This window comes from Laccaria bicolor, genomic scaffold (genome assembly GCF_000143565.1).
Source record: "Laccaria bicolor S238N-H82 LACBIscaffold_4 genomic scaffold, whole genome shotgun sequence".
Taxonomy (NCBI): Eukaryota; Fungi; Basidiomycota; class Agaricomycetes; order Agaricales; family Hydnangiaceae; genus Laccaria; species Laccaria bicolor.
Window position 1 is genome coordinate 556,515 of NW_001889875.1, and position 17,803 is coordinate 574,317.

General features: G+C 48.7%; 8 protein-coding genes across 8 annotated transcripts; 6 read left to right on the forward strand and 2 right to left on the reverse strand.

The window, feature by feature from the left end:
• Positions 1-101: 101 nt before the first annotated feature.
• HDA16202 (histone deacetylase complex, catalytic component RPD3) lies at positions 102-1,642 on the reverse strand (the record flags this gene model as incomplete). The annotated part of the gene is made up of 7 exons (XM_001876866.1): positions 102-199; positions 230-303; positions 378-745; positions 798-1,171; positions 1,231-1,305; positions 1,357-1,474; positions 1,523-1,642. Coding segments are annotated over 7 exons (1,227 nt in total), but the record flags the coding sequence as incomplete, so codon positions are not given.
• A 144-nt stretch (positions 1,643-1,786) lies between these two features.
• Positions 1,787-2,896, forward strand: LACBIDRAFT_311244 (uncharacterized protein; the record flags this gene model as incomplete). Its single annotated transcript, XM_001876382.1, has 2 exons — positions 1,787-2,707; positions 2,759-2,896. The coding sequence occupies 2 exons, from the start codon at positions 1,787-1,789 to the stop codon at positions 2,894-2,896; spliced, it is 1,059 nt and encodes a 352-aa protein (XP_001876417.1).
• Positions 2,897-3,819: 923 nt separating this feature from the next.
• LACBIDRAFT_311245 (uncharacterized protein) lies at positions 3,820-4,201 on the forward strand (the record flags this gene model as incomplete). Its single annotated transcript, XM_001876383.1, has 2 exons — positions 3,820-4,077; positions 4,139-4,201. 2 exons carry the CDS (start codon positions 3,820-3,822, stop codon positions 4,199-4,201), a joined length of 321 nt encoding a protein of 106 aa, XP_001876418.1.
• On the reverse strand, positions 4,193-5,214 carry LACBIDRAFT_292681 (uncharacterized protein; the record flags this gene model as incomplete). Its single annotated transcript, XM_001876867.1, has 5 exons — positions 4,193-4,473; positions 4,537-4,606; positions 4,665-4,769; positions 4,833-4,890; positions 4,959-5,214. The coding sequence occupies 5 exons, from the start codon at positions 5,212-5,214 to the stop codon at positions 4,390-4,392; spliced, it is 573 nt and encodes a 190-aa protein (XP_001876902.1). The 3' UTR covers positions 4,193-4,389.
• A 281-nt stretch (positions 5,215-5,495) lies between these two features.
• LACBIDRAFT_292682 (uncharacterized protein) lies at positions 5,496-6,691 on the forward strand (the record flags this gene model as incomplete). Its single annotated transcript, XM_001876384.1, has 1 exon — positions 5,496-6,691. The coding sequence occupies one exon, from the start codon at positions 5,496-5,498 to the stop codon at positions 6,588-6,590; it is 1,095 nt and encodes a 364-aa protein (XP_001876419.1). The 3' UTR covers positions 6,591-6,691.
• A 1,197-nt stretch (positions 6,692-7,888) lies between these two features.
• LACBIDRAFT_245825 (uncharacterized protein) lies at positions 7,889-11,655 on the forward strand (the record flags this gene model as incomplete). Its single annotated transcript, XM_001876385.1, is given in 18 exon segments — positions 7,889-8,099; positions 8,154-8,331; positions 8,345-8,349; positions 8,386-8,420; positions 8,481-8,498; positions 8,552-8,696; positions 8,754-8,920; positions 8,976-9,120; positions 9,179-9,505; positions 9,559-10,027; positions 10,099-10,152; positions 10,409-10,523; positions 10,575-10,683; positions 10,735-11,077; positions 11,131-11,145; positions 11,197-11,266; positions 11,322-11,436; positions 11,483-11,655. The coding sequence occupies 18 exon segments, from the start codon at positions 7,889-7,891 to the stop codon at positions 11,653-11,655; spliced, it is 2,694 nt and encodes an 897-aa protein (XP_001876420.1).
• Positions 11,656-12,116: 461 nt separating this feature from the next.
• Positions 12,117-13,909, forward strand: LACBIDRAFT_311250 (uncharacterized protein; the record flags this gene model as incomplete). The annotated part of the gene is made up of 6 exons (XM_001876386.1): positions 12,117-12,512; positions 12,565-12,887; positions 12,937-13,126; positions 13,180-13,197; positions 13,255-13,611; positions 13,682-13,909. 6 exons carry the CDS (start codon positions 12,117-12,119, stop codon positions 13,907-13,909), a joined length of 1,512 nt encoding a protein of 503 aa, XP_001876421.1.
• A 1,927-nt stretch (positions 13,910-15,836) lies between these two features.
• LACBIDRAFT_323237 (uncharacterized protein) lies at positions 15,837-17,691 on the forward strand (the record flags this gene model as incomplete). Its single annotated transcript, XM_001876387.1, has 3 exons — positions 15,837-15,879; positions 15,956-15,962; positions 15,984-17,691. 3 exons carry the CDS (start codon positions 15,837-15,839, stop codon positions 17,689-17,691), a joined length of 1,758 nt encoding a protein of 585 aa, XP_001876422.1.
• Positions 17,692-17,803: the final 112 nt, after the last annotated feature.

The following is a 17,803-nucleotide window of genomic DNA, read 5'->3' on the forward strand; positions in this document are numbered from 1 at the left end:
ATCCGAGTCTGATTCGGCTGATGAGGGGGTGGGAGAGCTTGGGTGGAGGTGGTTTTGCAGGGTGTATATGTATCGCGCGTGTTCTATAGTGTGTTTTTTTGTTAGTAAGGAAGAGAAGGAAGGAAGGAAGGAAGGAAAGAAGGAAAGGGAGACGTACGAGCTAACCGATCATCCAACTCATCCCGTCCCAAATCATCATCTTTCCCAAACCCAAGGTGTTCAGCGAGACTTTGTCTAGGGACATCATGCATCCCTACGGACGGTGCGCCCGGTAACTGTGATAATTGTTCCAGGGCAGTTATCCTATCATACGCGTCTCCATCTCAGTTCCATTTATTTCCAAGCAGGAAGGGGGGGAAGGAAAAAAGAAAACTCACCGAACCTTCTCCAAAGACCCATCCCTAACATTCAAATCATCCATATTATTCTCCGCAACCTCCAACCTATACCGTGGCCCAAACCACTCAAAGTACTGATTCCACGGTAAATTCGGATCAATGCTCTCTTCTATCCCAAGCGCACACGCCGTCTCGTACGTCCATGTCCGTGCTACGTTTTTAACGGTGTACCCACCCCCACCGAGGAGTATGAACGGTATATTCTGTTTTCGCACGAATTGGACACAGTGTGCGTGCCCGTGCATTGTTAGGTTGAAACAACCCAGTTTGTCACCTGCTAGAGAATCTGCACCGCATTGGAGGACTATAGCGGAAGGTTGGAAGGTTTCTAGGATTTTCGTGATGACCTGCAGCGCTCTTTAGCATTCTCAAGTTTGAAAGATTGAGAAAGCAACGCACAGGTTCAAAAACACTCCTAAAACTCTCATCCGTAATCCCATCCTTAAGCGGAACATTAACAGCATACCCACGTCCCCTCCCACGTCCTTTATCCTCCTGCGTCCCCGTCCCAGGAAAGTACTCTCCAAATTTATGAAAGCTGCACGTCATCACGCGATCGGTGGTATAGAACGCTTCTTCGACGCCGTCGCCGTGATGGCAGTCGATGTCGATGTAGAGGACGCGTGGGTAGGTGCGTAGGAGCTCGAGGATGCCGAGGACGATGTCGTTGATGTAGCAGAACCCCGAGGCTTCCCGTTTTTTGGCGTGGTGTAGGCCGCCGGCCCAGTTTATGGCTATGTCGGCTGCGCCGGAGGTTATGCGTTGGGCGGCGGCTGGGGAGGCAAGGGGTGAGTGGGGTTGGGTTGGAGGGGGGAAGAGAGGGTGGACGTACCTATTGAGCCTCCTGCGGAGATGGAGCAGAATTCAAAGACGCCTTCGAATGCGGGGTTGTCTTCTCCTACGAGAACTTGTTTTTGGTTGAAGGTGTGGAAAGACTGATATGAGGGATTGAACGTACATCTGGTTCCGTGGTAAGTCAGCTCTTCGGACGTTTCTGGAGTTACTCTGTTGAGAAAGTGGACGTATTCGTCTGTGTGGAAGGAGGTCATTGTTTCGGGTGTGGCGCGTTTAGCTCTCTATTGGTGATCATTAGTACACTTGTCATCCTATAAGACTGGACTCACCAAGACGTGCATCTTGTCGAGCATGCCATAGGCGGTGACTAGATCGTGTGTGACCCGTATCCTGTGAGGCTTCATTGGGTGTCCTAAGCCATAGGTATATGCACCGACGTCGGCTGGATAGCGTATGTTAGTAGCTGAGAGCACATAGGGTATACGGTGGCTTGCTATCGTAGTAGTATGCAACTTTTCGTTTTGACATGGTCGTTGACGCCAGGAGGACGTTTACCAAAACATCCGTCAATATCCTCCTTCTCCATCTTGAATATGCCAAACGCACGCCTACTCACATCGCAACTAAACCTCCTACTCCAAGCCATCCACATCCCAATACACATACTATCTCCAACAGACCTAACACCTTCCTTACTCATCGCCATCCTCGAGTCATTCCTCGGAACAAAAATATCCCTCACCACATCCTCAAAACGACCATCCCAAATCCAAAACATGAAGATCTTCCTCGGCGTACTCGAAACCGACATCCTCCAACGCGATCTGGGGCTAAGCAACGTCGACCCCCGTCGTCTTGCAGAGGGGCAGTGGGACGAGGTCGTGTTCGTTGGTGAGCTTTTGTGTTGGGTTGCACGGAGGATTGGGATGCTGGACGTGAATCCAAACTTGGTGGACGCACAACCACCGGCGGGATGCAATAAGAGCAGAAGAAGAAGAAAAAGAAGGGGTGTATCGGAGCCTTACCCACCCCACCCGGAACTAGACACCGACTCGGTGTTTTATTGTGGTTCGTCGACGACGACGAAGCATACCCAGCAGACGCTCTCCTCTTTCGAGCTCGGCGAGAGCAGGATAGAGTCTGACACTACCGTCGAATACAACGAAGAACTCTCCAATCCCAGTACCCCCTCTTCCTCATTCAGCTTCCTCCCGGGCCCTACACCACCAAGATGCATCCACCAAATCCCATCACCCTCCCTCTTTCCTTTTCCACCTCCACCTCCACCTCCAAAGCGCGACGCGGACCGAAGTTTCTGTACCTGTCCCCCGTCTCTTTCCAAACATCTCCCGATAGAGCACGAGCACGATCACACCTCGCCCTCTTCTTCCTCCGTATCCCCATCCGTTCGCATGGACGGGTACATCCAACAAGTAGACGAAGATTTCGAGGTAGAGTCGTTCGAGCGGAGTCGGGGGTCTATTTTGCTTGATACTTCGATGGCGGGAAGCTTGGTGAGCATTCTACTTACGACCGTGTTTATGTTGATGGCTGATGTAAAGCAGGAATTGGAAGAACGTGGAAGAGCCAAGAAGCTCGCTGTTGCTAATAGGGAGTATGAGCGGACGCTTGAGCTGTTGAATGAACGGGCGATGTTGTTGAGCCAGCTTGCGGATTTGAAGAAGGGGAGGGTTTTGAGGTGAACATTACAAGCTCAAGTGGGTCAAGAGAAGTTTTTTTTGCTGGATGGAATGAGCAAGTCTTGCTTTTTTTTTGGGGGGGGGGCGTGGTTCGCTAACGCTCGTTTAGATCCTGCGACTGTTGACGGTGCCCTTCTTAAGTCAAACGCGCATACCTCGACCTGCAATACCCTTCCTTCATGGGTCAAATGCACCCCTTCTCATACCTCGACCTCGACCTCAATGTCTGGTTACAAGCACGAATAACTACTCGCGCTGAACCTTCCTCCTTGTTTACGGATTTTGTGCCGGAAACTCAAGGGCCGAAAAACAGCAACCCGGCGGACGATGGAAGCTATGAACGAATATGATGAAGGCCGCGACTGGTCGAGTGAAAGGGGCTCTTGCATCCCTGTCCGAATTATAGGGTGAGTGTTGAAGTATCTTACACTGCATTACTAACTCGCCTTTTAGTGAAGGAGCGGATTGAATGTCAGAGAGATCTTTGTGGCATTTAGTTTTTGGAGGATCTAGCCAGGGCGGAAATCCAGATTGTCATCTTGGAAAAATATATGGTTAATTATGTTGACGGTGCCCTTCTTGATTCAAATGTTTGCCACCCCTCGCGCTGAACGTTCACGGTCTTTGTGCTCCAAGCTCAAGGCACAACGACACCGCGGAACAATACAACCTAGCCGACGATGCGGAGGATGATGTTGTCCAAATGTAGGCTGCGACCGGTCGAGTCAATGTCGGTCGGTCGTCTGGAAAGGAAGCTCTTGCATCCCTGTCCGAATTATGAGTTGGGTACTGCAAGTATCTTACTCTACATCACTAACTAATCAATGCCACGTCGCTTTTTAGTGAAGGAGCGGATTGTTTTAGTGTCAGAGAGATCTATTGTCGCATTCAGTTTTTGGAGGATCTGGCTAGTGCGGAAATTTTGGATGTTATTTTGGAAAAATATATGGTTAATTATGTTGACGGTGCCCTTCTTGATTCAAATGTTTGCCACCCCTCGCGCTGATAGTTTACGGTCTTTGTGCTCTAAACTCAAGGCACAACGACACCGCGGAACAATACAACCTAGCCGACGAATCACGATGCGGACGATGATGTTGTCCAAATGTAAGCTGCGACCGGTCCAGTCAATGTCGGTCGGTCGTCTGGAAAAGAAGCTCTTGCATCCCTATCCGGATTTCGAGGTGGGTACTTCAAGTGTTTTACTCTGCATCACTAACTAATCAATGCCACGTCGCTTTTTAGCGAATGTCAGAGAGATTTATTGTCACATTTAGTTTTTTGGAGGATCTAGCTGCGGAACTCTAGAATGTTATTCTGGAAAAATATATGGTTAATTACGCCTCATGGCGTTCTAGTACGGATTATCTACCATGAACTACATACTACTGTCAGATTAATAAATCATTGGTATGGATGAAATGATTAGATGCGTAGAATCCATTGATAGGCTTCTTTTCTGCAGGATGTCCATACGCTGCAGAACTGGTATCAGTCTAGAGACTGGACTTGGGCTTCGAGGGAGCCATCTTGATGTGCGTGCCGGACGCTACCAGGCGGTGATGCGTGAGGTTCCAAATCTATGCATAACATTTCGGTCAACCCGTTTTTCACACCAAGTATCATGGCCGTCGGGTGCTTACTTCGGTTCGGACAGAATGCGCACGGGCTCCGAGGGTTAGCGTGGTGTTGACGATTTTGATCCTATCTCCACTGATAATTGAAATGATCGTCAGCAGGCGGCGATATGAGTGAGGTAAGAACAACTCACAGCGACGCGGGGGAATGGTATACGATGTTAAGGGATTGAGAAACGCTTGGGGATAGTTCTCCCGTGGTCGCTAGGTTGAGCGCTGTGAGTGCGAGGGTAGAGCACCTAAACAAGTAGGTAGCGAGTCAGCTCCAAGTACCCATGAAACCATGAATCAACTTTACTTACACGTCTATCAAAAACGCCGAACACCCTCCGTGAATATTACCACCTCCATTCAACATATCTAAATAACAAAACTTTCAAGGTAAGTTCAAATCATCGCCCAATTGATTTTGATAATGCCGCACATACCCTCCGCAACATCAAGTTCAAGCACAACCCTCCCCTCCACCTTCTTCGGTTCCTCCGCTTTATTATTTATCGAAATTTCCGTGACGACCATACGCGTCTGGATAGAATCACCGAACATGGGCGGTGCGTTTTCCGCTTGGAAGTGTTGGAAGAACCGGGATGGGATGCCTAGGATGTGTTTGATGTCATCGGAGGCGTTCCCTGAGACGTGGGAGATGTCCTCTTTTGGGGTGGTGGAGGGGGTTGGATGGGGCATTGGAGGAGGGAGGAGGAGAGGGGCAAACGTGAATGGACTTTAGTCGGCTATACCGGAACGACTCTAAACCGGATTAGATACCATCGACACAGCCACCAAACCATTGCATCAACAACTGCAATTGTCCTCGGCACGACCACGAAGCCACCAACCTTCCCCCCAACTCAAGCAGGCCTCGAACCGCTATTCCTTACACTGGCTTGTATTTTTGAGTGGGTAACCACCGTTATGTCCCTTGTGTGCTTAAACCGAGGGCTTTGATGCTGCAGGTTGCCTGTGCGATGCCAGTAGCCTCGCCAAGGTCCCTTGGAACTTCATCGTCATCGTCACTCACCAAGAGAAAGCGGGACTATCGAGATGATACACCTACCGAAGGCTTGGACGACCTTTCTCAGTCTGGGACTTTACTACTGCCAACAACCTCTCTGGTGGATCGAAGAAACCGGAAACTGTTAAGGATTGAAATACCTGTACGACTTGCGCCAGAGGCGGATGATACCCATGTTTCTGCGACAGATACCCTATTTTCAGCAAAGTCGCTTTCTTCTCTCTTTTCGGCTTCGGATGCGGATTCTGTAATAAATGACTTGAAAGACTTTGGTGGTGACGACACCGCTGGCAGTGTCATTCAAGACGATCGGAAACCATGGCCAGCGCTCCTAGACGCGCCCGAAATTACTGGTTTATCTTTCACACCATCTGTGCGAATACCACAAGAGTTGGCGGACACCATTATGGCTTATTGCATGGAAACGTACTTCAAGGCGCCAGGCGTCAACCAAATCATGCTATTTGAACGATTTTTATTAAATTGTGAATCACCAGGCTCGAAATCGACCTCGGGCTCAGGCTTTCCGCCTATTCTTTTATCCCTCCTCGACACCTTGTCTAGTCTCCTACGCCCAATCCTACCCTCCAAATCACATGAATTGTTGTTCCCGGAGCGGGCGACGCAAGCGCGCCAAGCGATTCTTAATCTTTACCAGCCTGGTGAAGGGATTACCCCTCATGTGGATTTGCTTGGCCGCTTTGGGGATGGGATCGTAGGCGTCAGCTTTGGGAGTGGTTGCGTCATGAGGTTCGATAAAGTTCCCTCTGAAACTGAGACTCGAGAACGGGGAGCAGAGGGGGAGGATGACTCTAGGTGGGAGTTGTACCTCCCAGAGAGAAGCGTTATTGTCCTTTCGGAGGAAGCGCGATATGAATGGACGCATGGTATAGACGAACGAAAGGAGGACTTTGTTTCTTGTGGAAATGGTGAGAAGGATTCTGCTTTATCTCAAGGCCGCTGGATTGGGCGTGGTGTGAGGCTGAGTGTCACCTTCCGTTGGCTGCTTCCTGGAGCGGATGTTGTGGGTGACGGTGTCAAAACTTGATGTCCACACATTGCGGATAAACGAACTTTTTATACAAATTCTTAGAAAGGATTCTCCTACTCTCTGTTGTAATATATATAATCGGATATATTTGTTTCTTGTGAAGATGGTGAAGATGTCAAGAAGGATCGTCGTTCTGCATATCTAAAGGCCGCTGGATTGGGCGTGATGTTCGTCTAAGCGTCACCTTCCGCTGGCTGTGGTGCGGATATTGTGGGCGACGGCGTCAAAATCTGATATCTACACATCGCGGATAAACAGATTTATTCAAATTATTGAAGAGAATCGACCTACTCTTTGTTGTAATATATATGACCAGATATATTGAATGAAACTCTGGTGTCATAATCAAATCCTACCCAATGAACGACCAAAAAGGCACGATGACGGTTATTCTGCATTTCAACAACCCGATCATCAAAGTCATCGATGAAAAAATGGCCATCGTGTGAAGGAAAGTTCTTGGTTGCTTGGACTGTTGCGCGGGCAATCAGCGTTGCCCGACTGGGGTCAACAACTGGGAAACGCCATGGATGGTTTGAGGGTAAATACCACAACTCTGGCTGAACTGGATTGTCACAGTTGCGTCGAAGAACGCGCAATATATCGACAACGACAACGGTGCCACACATTGTCCTGCAGAGCACCATTCCCGATATGCCGCGCATGGGGCTCGTTTCCTCGTCTATGATGACCGAGGATCATTTATTGGTGCATGCGTCATTTATTTAATAATGCGAATGATACAACACCTGTTATTCCATCAAATTCCATGCATCTCATGCCGGTGGCAACGACTTGTGACTCTTCGAATTCGACATAAGGAATGACAGATACTGAGGCTTGATGGACCATCGTTGTGATGGGGAGGATTGGTTGTAGCCGTTGGAGAGTGTTATTATTCATGGAGGGAGGTAGACCTGACATTGAAAGTCGCGGGGTTCTATTGTCCAGACATGGTTAAGTACTTGTAGTGGCGATTGAGGGCGATTCGGATTAGCATGAGGTCTCCCCAGTTCGTATTTCGGAGCCGGCATCCAAATGAAGTCGTGAACTTTCGTAGGGCGACGACGTTACGAACAAACAAAGTCGTGCCAGTGCAGTAGTCTCTCTTGAGCTTGAAGCTTGAACCTCTGGTCCTTGGCACTAGCATCTCTCAAGCCATAGCTCCAATTACAATGCAATAGCCCATCAATAGTGCGTCCTTCCTTATCATTATGTTTGCCAATGAATAATTGTATTGCACTCAGCTTGAACGAATCGTCAACACATTGGACCTCAACTTATACCTCGCTAACATGGCAGTAGACGCATCCAATTCCGCCAGGGCACCTAGAAAGTTAAAAGATACACGCTACAATGTTTTCAAACTTCTTCTCATCGGACTCGTTTTCCACCTCGTATACATTGGTTCCGTGTTCGACTGCTACTTTACCAGTCCAGTGGTGAGTGGTATGAAAAGCTACCACGTCGGAACTGCAGAAGCAAAACGTTTGGTTTTGATCGTCGGTGCGCTTTCTCTTCCATTCCGAACTCCTAAAAAAATTCTCATTGTGAGCTCAGGTGACGGTCTTCGGGCCGATCTTCTCTTTTCCGTCAACCCCTTCCCGAATATCGTTGATTCACCCCAAATCGTTGCACCTCATTTAAGGTCAATTGTTGAAAATCGAGGCGCTTTTGGCATATCCCATACTAGAGTGCCAACAGAGAGTCGGCCTGGTCATGTTGCAATTATCGGCAGGTCTTACTCTCAGAGGGCGTTATATCATCCGCTGACATGACGTGTTCACCCAAGGTGGCATGTATGAGGACGTCTCAGCTGTGACGAAGGTGAACACATTGTTGACCGATGCCCTATGTCGGTCGTTAACTGATGGGATTAGGATATAGGGCTGGAAAACCAATCCCGTGAGTTGTTCGGGGGAGACTAGCATGTGCTTGCTTATAAGTGGATTCTCAAGGTCGATTTTGACTCTGTATTCAATCAATCAAGCACAACCTTCTCTTTTGGGTCTCCTGATATACTGCCTATGTTTGCGAGGGGAGCGACCCCTGGCAAAGTGAAAACATGGAGTTACAACGAGGAAGATGAAGACTTTACCAAAGGTGCGAGCGACTTTGGCTAGCCGTACCCACTCCCGTTATAAACGAAGATCATAATAGACGCAACCACACTGGATATCTGGGTTTTAGACCAACTCCAAACACTGTTTAAAAATGCCACCTCAGATCCTACTCTAGATGCCCAGCTGCGTTCGGGCAAAGTAGTGTTCTTTTTGCACCTGCTGGGGCTCGACACGACAGGCCACTCCTACAGGCCTCACTCCAAGGTTGCCGATTCGGACTTGATTTTGGGTCACTGTCTAACCTCCTTGACTATCACAGGAATACATGAAAAACATTCAAGTGGTTGACGATATCGTTCGTGATGCAGAGCAACTGATATCCGAGTACTATCAAGATCAAGAAACAAGCTTCATCTTCACTGCGGACCATGGCATGTCGGTCATTGGCAATCATGGTGATGGGCGTATGTTGCGGATTTTCTACCGTGGCTTTGTGTATCGTTTTAAACCATATCTTTTTAGATCCAGACAATACGCGTACTCCTTTAATTGCTTGGGGTAAAGGTGTACGTGGTCCGCTTCCAGACACGGTACCAACATCGCATGACGCTTACTCTGAGCCATGGCGCCTAAACCACCTCTTCCGTCGTGATGTTGAACAAGCAGACATTGCCTCTCTTATGGCAGCACTTATCGGCATCAGCTGGCCAGTGAACTCAGTCGGTGTTCTGCCTGACGTGAATCCGACGCTACCTGGCTATCTCAACCCTCAGGAAGGCGACGAGGCACGGGCAAAAGTCGCCTTGGTCAATGCAAAGGTTATTCTGGAGCATTACCGAATGAAACATGGTATGTTGTCGCCTCATTGGAGCCTTGAAGGCCTTACTAAACTTTTTTTATAGAACTGAAGCAGCGACACACGCTGTTCTACCAACCATTTAAGCCCCTTGAGGGTTCTCACGGCACAGAGCAAGCGGCCAGACTTGTGCACGTTTCAATGATCGAACGCCTCATATCTAATGGGGAATGGCACTCCGCCCGACAGGAAAGTTTGAACCTTATTCAGCAAGCTCTGCTTGGCCTCCACTACCTCCAAACATATGATCGGCTTTTGATTCGTATCATCGTCACCCTTGCTTACACCGGATGGGCTGCGTATGCATCGATATACATTCTTCGCCCTCCCCCAGCGCCCAAGAGTCCTTTCAAAAGCTACGTTACCTTGATTTCAGCGATCGTGCTTCTGGGGTCATGGACGTTCTTCGCGATACAGAGGTCACCATTGACATTCTACATCTACATCGTGTTCCCTTGCTATTTCTGGAGGCAGTTTCTGTTTCAAGCCTTTCCATTAATGAAGTCGCGGTTGAAGTCCAGAGGGTCCCAGATCAAGTACGGAAGCTTATTGTTTCTCACCTTATCGGTCATATTGGTTTTGCAAGGGATGGTGGTATGTTGATGTTCTGTGTTGATCTTCATTTATACACTTATGAAATGTAATTCATCAGGCCGCTTACACCCACCGATCAATTTGGAGTGTCGGATTTATCCTTGTCGGACTCATTTGGCCTTTTGCATGGGAGGATAGAACAAGGTACGAAAATTGGGGTTGGAGGTTCGTTTGGGGTGCTGTGTGCGTCATCACTGGAATCTTCCCGTTACTCTCTGTCGACAAAAGAGAGAGCCTAGTGTCAATGTAAGTTTTCATCTGCTGTCGAATTGCGAGTCGGACTATTAATGCCGGCAGGACAGACTACTCGGCGGGGCTTCAATCCTGTTTATTGGCGGGCGAGGTGTAATCTATGTGCTAGACCGCACAGATGATCTGGCGACCCGGAAGTCGTTCCGTACTCTCTTCAGTATTCAAGTACGTTTAGAGACATCGGTTGCATTATTTTATACTGATGAACTCTGTCAGGCCCTCTTGATTCTAGCTACTATGCTTATTACCGCCAGTTCGGTGGTTAATCTTCAAGAAAAACGAGGTCTCCCTATATTGAATCAGCTGTCAGGGTGGACTATCCTAGGTAATCTTCACCTATTGCACCACAGTTGTCCTTCTGACTTCTGTTCATCAGTCGCCTCTTCAATCTTGCCATTTACCTCCCGTGGGAAGCACCACACCACCGCATCGAAGTTGGTGATGTTCTTCCTTGGCTTTGGTCCCTGCTTTGTGATTCTGTCGATCAGTATCGAGGGTCTCTTTTATGTTGCATATTCTGCCACACTGGTAACTTGGATCAAGGTGGAGCAACTCGTGCGCATAGGGCCTGGATCTCCTCCGTCCTCTGACGTGGATAAGACCGAAGTGAACAAAGGCCATACGCCTCAAGACATCGCCTACAGATTCCAGCCAGACGATCTAAGGGTTGCCCTATTTTTCCTTTTCTTTGTCCAGGTCGGATTCTTTGGTATTGGAAAGTACGTTAACTAGTCACCCCTTCGGCCGTTAGGCTGATCCATTCTCTCGGCAGTGTGGCATCCATATCGTAGGTACGCCGTTTTGAGCGAACGCACGAAACTCAGTTTTTCCGATTCAGGTCTTTCTACCTGGAGCCAGTCTATCGGCTCATACCCATCTTCAGTCCCTTCTTCATGGCATCCCTGCTCGTGAGTTTCTTTCGCACGGGTTCTTGGTAGCCATACCTCAACTTGCGTATACCAGATCTTCAAGATAGTCGCACCTTACGTGATTCTCGCGTTAGCATTTGCTTTGCTTAACCAAGCGCTCCACCTGCCCCCGTTCTCCCTCCTTCTCGTAGCTTTTACGCTAATGGATGGTAAGTCTCGTTTGCTTAGTATTTTACATGGAGCTCATAGGCGTAGGAATGACCCTTGCTTTCTTTTTCAACGTCCGGGATACCGGTTCTTGGCTCGAAATTGGACAATCTATAAGCTTTTTTTGCATCACATCCTTGTTATTGTTGTGGTCAGCAGGGATTTGTGCAGCGGGGGAGTACCTGATAGCAGACCTGATCTTGACTAAACCTTCCATCTGAAGGCTAAGGTTGCACATGGTTCAATTTGTGGTTAACGGAGATACTCCAGGGCGCGTGATGCAAATCGTACCCCTGCGTCGATACTTCCGACATATCCGAATGACGTGCCGTCGGCTTGAACCCTGCCCGTATTAGGGAGATATGTAGTGTATACAATAGACCTTGTTCTTGACAAGGTTCACGGACTCCAAGGCATCCCTTCTAGCTTTGCGATTTGTTTCCGCCATCAGATTCAGCGCCTACTACTTCAATTGTTATATGTCCCTCCGCCAAACGTGGCGTCTTGGAACAATAGCAAGTGGGATTCTAGGTTTATCCTGACAGGTTCCCTTGAGGTTCCCCTTCACTCGCTGGTTAGAAAAGATTATATCTTCGATGTGCGCAAACGCGAAACGATAGGTACGGCACTTGGAAGGACCAAGCTCGTCTTGAGTGTGCGTCAACTTGAACGCCGCTTTTCAATGCCGCCATCCTCATCCTCTCGTCGGCACACCCTAACACATGGGGTTTCGACTCCGAATTTCTTAGCTGAACTTCCTCCGCAATATACTGTCGATGCGGAGTCGTCGCAAAACCCTGTCGCTCGACGACGTCTCTCACATGGGCCACCACGATACTCTAATGCCGTTGCTCTTGAACTTCAACGACAAGGGTCGAGCTCCGGCCAAGGCTCGACCGGTCAGCACCAACACGAATTTCACATTATGAATGCCAATAGAAGTCATGCCTGGACGACCTTACGAATTTTTAGCCGCAATGCAGGCTCAACACCTCAATTCTTTGGGGGAGACTCCATTTCTGGCTCTGTCGAGCTTGATTTAGAAAAGCCGCAGAAAATCAACTCGATAATACTCTATGTTCGTAACATTTTTTGGTCGTTTCCACGCTGATTCTTAAGAAGGCAAACAGCTTCGTGGAAGAATAATTACAAGCTCGCTCGAAGACGGCTCTTATGCCTTCCTTGACCACGCCGTCGATATCTGGAACAAGGACGCTGGAGACCCGCGGGCAACTCAAGCTGGGGGCAAGAGGTTCGACGGAAAACTAGACGGCAAATATCGGTGGCCGTTTAACTTCGCCTTCCCTACGGAGTTTACCATTCCTTCGCATGGCGGTCAGATTTCGCATTCTTTCCAAACCCCGCAGACCTTCCACGAGCGCGGTCTTAACACCACCTTGGAATATGAGTTATTTTTGCACATCAACCATGGCATGTTTCGTGGCAGTAGCAAGTGAGTTTGCCATTGTTTTTGCCTTTCTTGACTGATTTTTGGCACTTAGGTTGCATGTTGGTGTGGCGTATGTGCCAAACATTACGCCAGCCCCATCATCACCACTGCGACGGCGGGCTTATCTTGAAGGTGTATCTCTTTCCAGTCCGGGAGAGGACTACGCAGGCTGGTATTCACTCCATCCTGTCATCCTTCAAGGGGAGATGTCAGGCCGCAGCGGCGTAGAGTTCAGGTGTATAGTAAGCCGGATCGTAGCTCGCCTCCCTTTTTTGCACTCAACTCCATCCCTTAGCTATCATTAGCCAATCCTGTGAGCTTTTCTTGCCCCTCCATCGCTAAAAAAGCTTGCTGACGATAATCAACACAGCTCACTTATACCCGCGGCACTGTGCTTCCGTGCTTCATAAACATAGAAGCAGTTGACCAGAAAGTCCTGGACACATTTGCCAATGCGAAGATAATCCGCGTCTGTCTGAAACGTCGAATAAGCTATACTCGAAATGCTTCTTTAGTCCTAGCGCACTTCAAGGCAAACACACGGGGAAAAGGATCCAGCTTGCGGCAGGACGAAATGACCGAAATCGTCGAGGACACAGGGCAAGCTGTGTGGTGGGTCCCTTCGAACGCCGCTTTCTATGGTCCGAACGTGCGTTGTTTGGAAGGCGAGATACACCTTCCAAAAAACTTGTACCCCTCCTGTATGGTGCCTTTCTTGATCGTCGAGGTAGGTCCACCAACCAGGAACACTCTGATTCCATTAATTAAATTTCTCATAACAAACATTGCGTCCCCAGTACTATGTTGCCCTTTCCATCGACCTTTCTGACGTATTTCGATTCACGTCTGTGGGCTCGCATGATAGTCCGATCATTTCCCAACCTGTGACCATTGCGTCGTTCCACGGGGAGGGTCCTCTTCCAGTCGCGTTCACCGCTCCCCCGGGTAAACGCGCTTCAGGTCTCTCCTCCCACAGAAGAGCACAGTCGAATACGGACGTGTTTATTACCCCGCGGCACTTATGAAACTCCCTTCGCTACTATTTATGAACGCAACGGGCCGTTCCTTTGCTCCCCAAAAGAGCACGGTCAGATACAGACGTATTTCCTGCAACGCGGTTTGGATCAGTTATATGAACACCGCCTATGAAGCTCCCTTCGCTAATATTTATGAGTGCAACCGCTCCTCCCAACGCAGAAGGGCAGGGTCAAATACCGACGTATTTCCAGCGACGCGGCTTGAGCCAGTAACATGGGGACCACCTATGGATCACCCTTCGCTACTATTTATGAACGCAGGCGTACTTACGGCAACGCGGCTTGGGCCAGTTGCGCGAACACTGGCTCTGAAGCCTCCCTTCGCCACTATTTATACCCAACCATCACTCTGGCCTGGCGCACGACACGGAATGGACTCTATATACCCCATGACCACGATATGATACATATTTTGTACACCAACAATTGACATGCGAGTTGATTTCGCGCTTTCACCGGTATTCCCAAGTTCCGTTGTTGAGGATGAAGCAGAGCAGTCATATTAGTCTGGGGTGGTTACTGTAAGTATATGGGGTATTTCGTGTCATCTGGTATATTCATCGTCTCCTTGTCGATCGGCGAGGCGTCTCTATGAAGTCTTCATCACCCGCGTCCGTCGCTTTCCGCTTCCGCTTGGAAGTTGTATACTTTCTACCGGGTTCTTCGTCTTCTTCGTCTTCTGTTTCTTCTGCTTCCTCATCATCCTCATTCTTGTCACGTTCCACGTACTTCGTAGGCGTCTTGACCTTCCTTTCAGTTGCAGGTGGCTTCGCTTTTGTCTTCACTGATTTCTTCGGTCTGAGATCCATCTCCTCCCAGCCGCCTTTCTCGGCTAATAGGCCAATAGCATTCCAGGCCCCCTCCCCTACGCGCTGTACACTCAATCTACCGCGAGTCACCAGATCCATTCCTATGCAGAGTTGTGAATGAGAGGAGGTGAGAGGCAGACACCTTTCACGGAGGATTACCTACCTTTGATGGCTTTCACGCCTCCTTCGCCTAAATAATTAATTTCGTCTGGTGCTGAGTTTGAAGGCAAGTCGGCTATGAACTTGAGAAGAGCCAGCGGAACGAAATTTTTGGCGCGAGAGCTGAAGGTTAGGTCGACCATGTACCATTTCGGGTTGTCAGCGTCAGATTTCTGCAAGGGAGTCAAAAGGTTGCGGTAAAGATAAAGAAAGAGGAATTACTGCATCGTAATAAGGGTGTGAACTGATATGATACCTGGTTTAGCTGGGTGAAGGCAACCATAGCTCGTAGGGGGCTTACGAGTCCCAAGCCGTGTCTGTGGGGATAAGAAGTGCCTGGTCAATATGACGGCAGTATTGACGCGTTTTTATGGTCTTGTCAACTCACAGTCTGGATATGCCTCCTTTGACACCTAAAATTACGCGAAGGTCAGAAAGAGAGATTCTCAGGTGGGGATCGAATGAACTAACCTCTGCAAACGCCGCAATTCCTTGAAGAAATGTCACTTTATGGCCTCAAATTAGCACCAATTCAATGCTTACCTGGTGCTTTGCAATTTGAATGGTAGAAAAGTGCCTTCCAAATGGAACAAAAAGCAGCCTGAGGAGATTGATGCCAGAGAAAACGACGAATTGGATTCACCTTTTCCCCAACCTTCATCTCTTTCATAAGATTCCTCGCCTCGTAATTGCGAACTCCTTCCCATGGAGAAGTCGCGACTCTCTCGAAGTCATCGACACTAAACTGGATGAAAGAGCGAGGATTAGGAGGCGAGATTCACAACTAAATGCAACCAACCTTGACCTCTTTTCCTTTCACAATGCGCGAATCAGGTTCGGCCTTTAAAAGCCAAAATTTCGCAACAGACATGGCTCTTCCAGTGGCACTGACGATGGAAGGCGTTGACGTTCGTGTTGAGGAGTTCTGGTCCTGCTGACCATAAATTATGGTTAGGGCTTTACGCGGTTCCGACTTGTTGACTCTCCCAAGTAAACTCTGTTGTTCATCCTCTGACTTCTACGAATTATGCAAACGTCGAAGTGGGCAATTTATATCTTTTTATAGGGATAAAGTGACTGACCCCGCTTCACAGATCCAATTTTGCGTCAGGATACACGGGGTGCGAGACATGTGGCTTGCCTAACGGTATCTCGCCAGACGAAAAGAAATTCGATACATTCAACTTGAACATACTGGGAAACCGTCTTTTTCCCTCACCAGCTGACGAGGAAATCATATACGAAAATGTCCGAAAGGCCAAGGCCGACATTTCCGTCATAGATAAAGGCATGGCCCAGTTAGCAGAGATCTTCTCTCGGCTACGAGAAAGACGCGACGACCTTCAGGGGTACGTCGACAAACAGCTGTCTCTCTTATCCCCCATCCATCATCTTCCTGACGACGTCCTCATAGAGATATTTGGTCATTGCTGCCCCACTGATTCCGACTCTTATGCTTCCAACGACCCGCAGGGTGTTCAGTGGCGAATCGCTAAGGTTTGTAAACGATGGAGCGATATCGTCACATCGATCCGCAGCATCTGGTCCTCCATCAATGTTGACCTCACATTGTACGCCAATCTGAAGCGCTGGTCTTACGCCAATACTTTGAAGACCATGGCACGAACCTGTCTCGTTCGTTCGGGCAGACATCCCCTCCGACTTCATTTTGCGGCTTGGGAAGTCAATTTCTTTGATCGCTCGTTCTTCAACACCTTCTGGCGACAGAAGGATAGGTGGCAAGTCATCTTCGTCCCCGATGAGCTGATCTATTATTGGGATTCGAACGAGTTCATAGACAGCCTCCCGTCTTGGGAGCCAGCCTCCTTCCCCATCCTCAGAAAAATGTCGATCCAATCATCCTCTTCCCATTCTTACCGCCCTGAGGACTTGCCCATTTTTCGGATGGCACCGCAGTTGTCCCATCTGTCTCTCAACGCCTTCCCCCGCCCCATGCAAATTTTGACGATAACCTGGTCTCAAATAACCCATTTCATCTCCAAGAATTGTGAATACCATTCCATTGACGACTACTTCGAACTGTTGCAAGCTATGCCTCATCTTATCAGTCTGACGATCGAAAATCATGTTGTTTTCTCCGTAAACGAGAGACAACCCCCCAAGAGACGCGTTTTACGGAATCACATGCTTCGACTCGACATACAAGCATCGTGGACTCCGATGTACGAATTACTTCAATGCCTTGAGGCTCCGCATCTCACAGAGGTGCAATTGACATACAGAGACAGTTTACCTGGTGCGCATGCTGTCATCAAGCTGATCTATATGATCTGCGAGTTTTGTCAGTTATCTCCTTCCCTTGCCGCATTGGCTCTTTCCGGCTTTTCGCCCGCTACAGTCAACAGGATTCTTGAATACACTCCAGGCATTGAGGTCCTGGATTTGACTCTGCAAGGAACCAGCGTCAATGAAGTCCTGTCAAAAATGACGTGGAAAATTGGGGAGGCATCCGTCCTCCCGAAACTTCAAACAATGTTCGTCGGAAATTCCTTGGACAGAGACGCTGTCCTCGATTTGATGCAGATGGTCGGGTCGCGATTCCTGGATAACGCTGAGAAGCCAGGACACACAGAAATGCCCCTGCAAACGCTTGTGCTCAATAATGTAACAAGTACCTGGCTGGAATTGGATGCACTCAAGAGATTCGTAAACAATTTGGGAGGGGTTGTGATGGAAATTGGGACCTGGACTCCTCTGCATTATGGATATAGCGGGTTCAGGCATGGCGTTCCGGTCTGGGTTGGGAGGTTGAATGACCATTCTCTAACCCAATTCAGATAACTTATGGCGGGAAGAATTTCTACGAACAAGGCCTTGGACCTGCTTCCGAAACTCGCGCATTTTTGTTTGATTTATGCGGATACCCATATGTCAGGATTCTACCGTCCTTTTC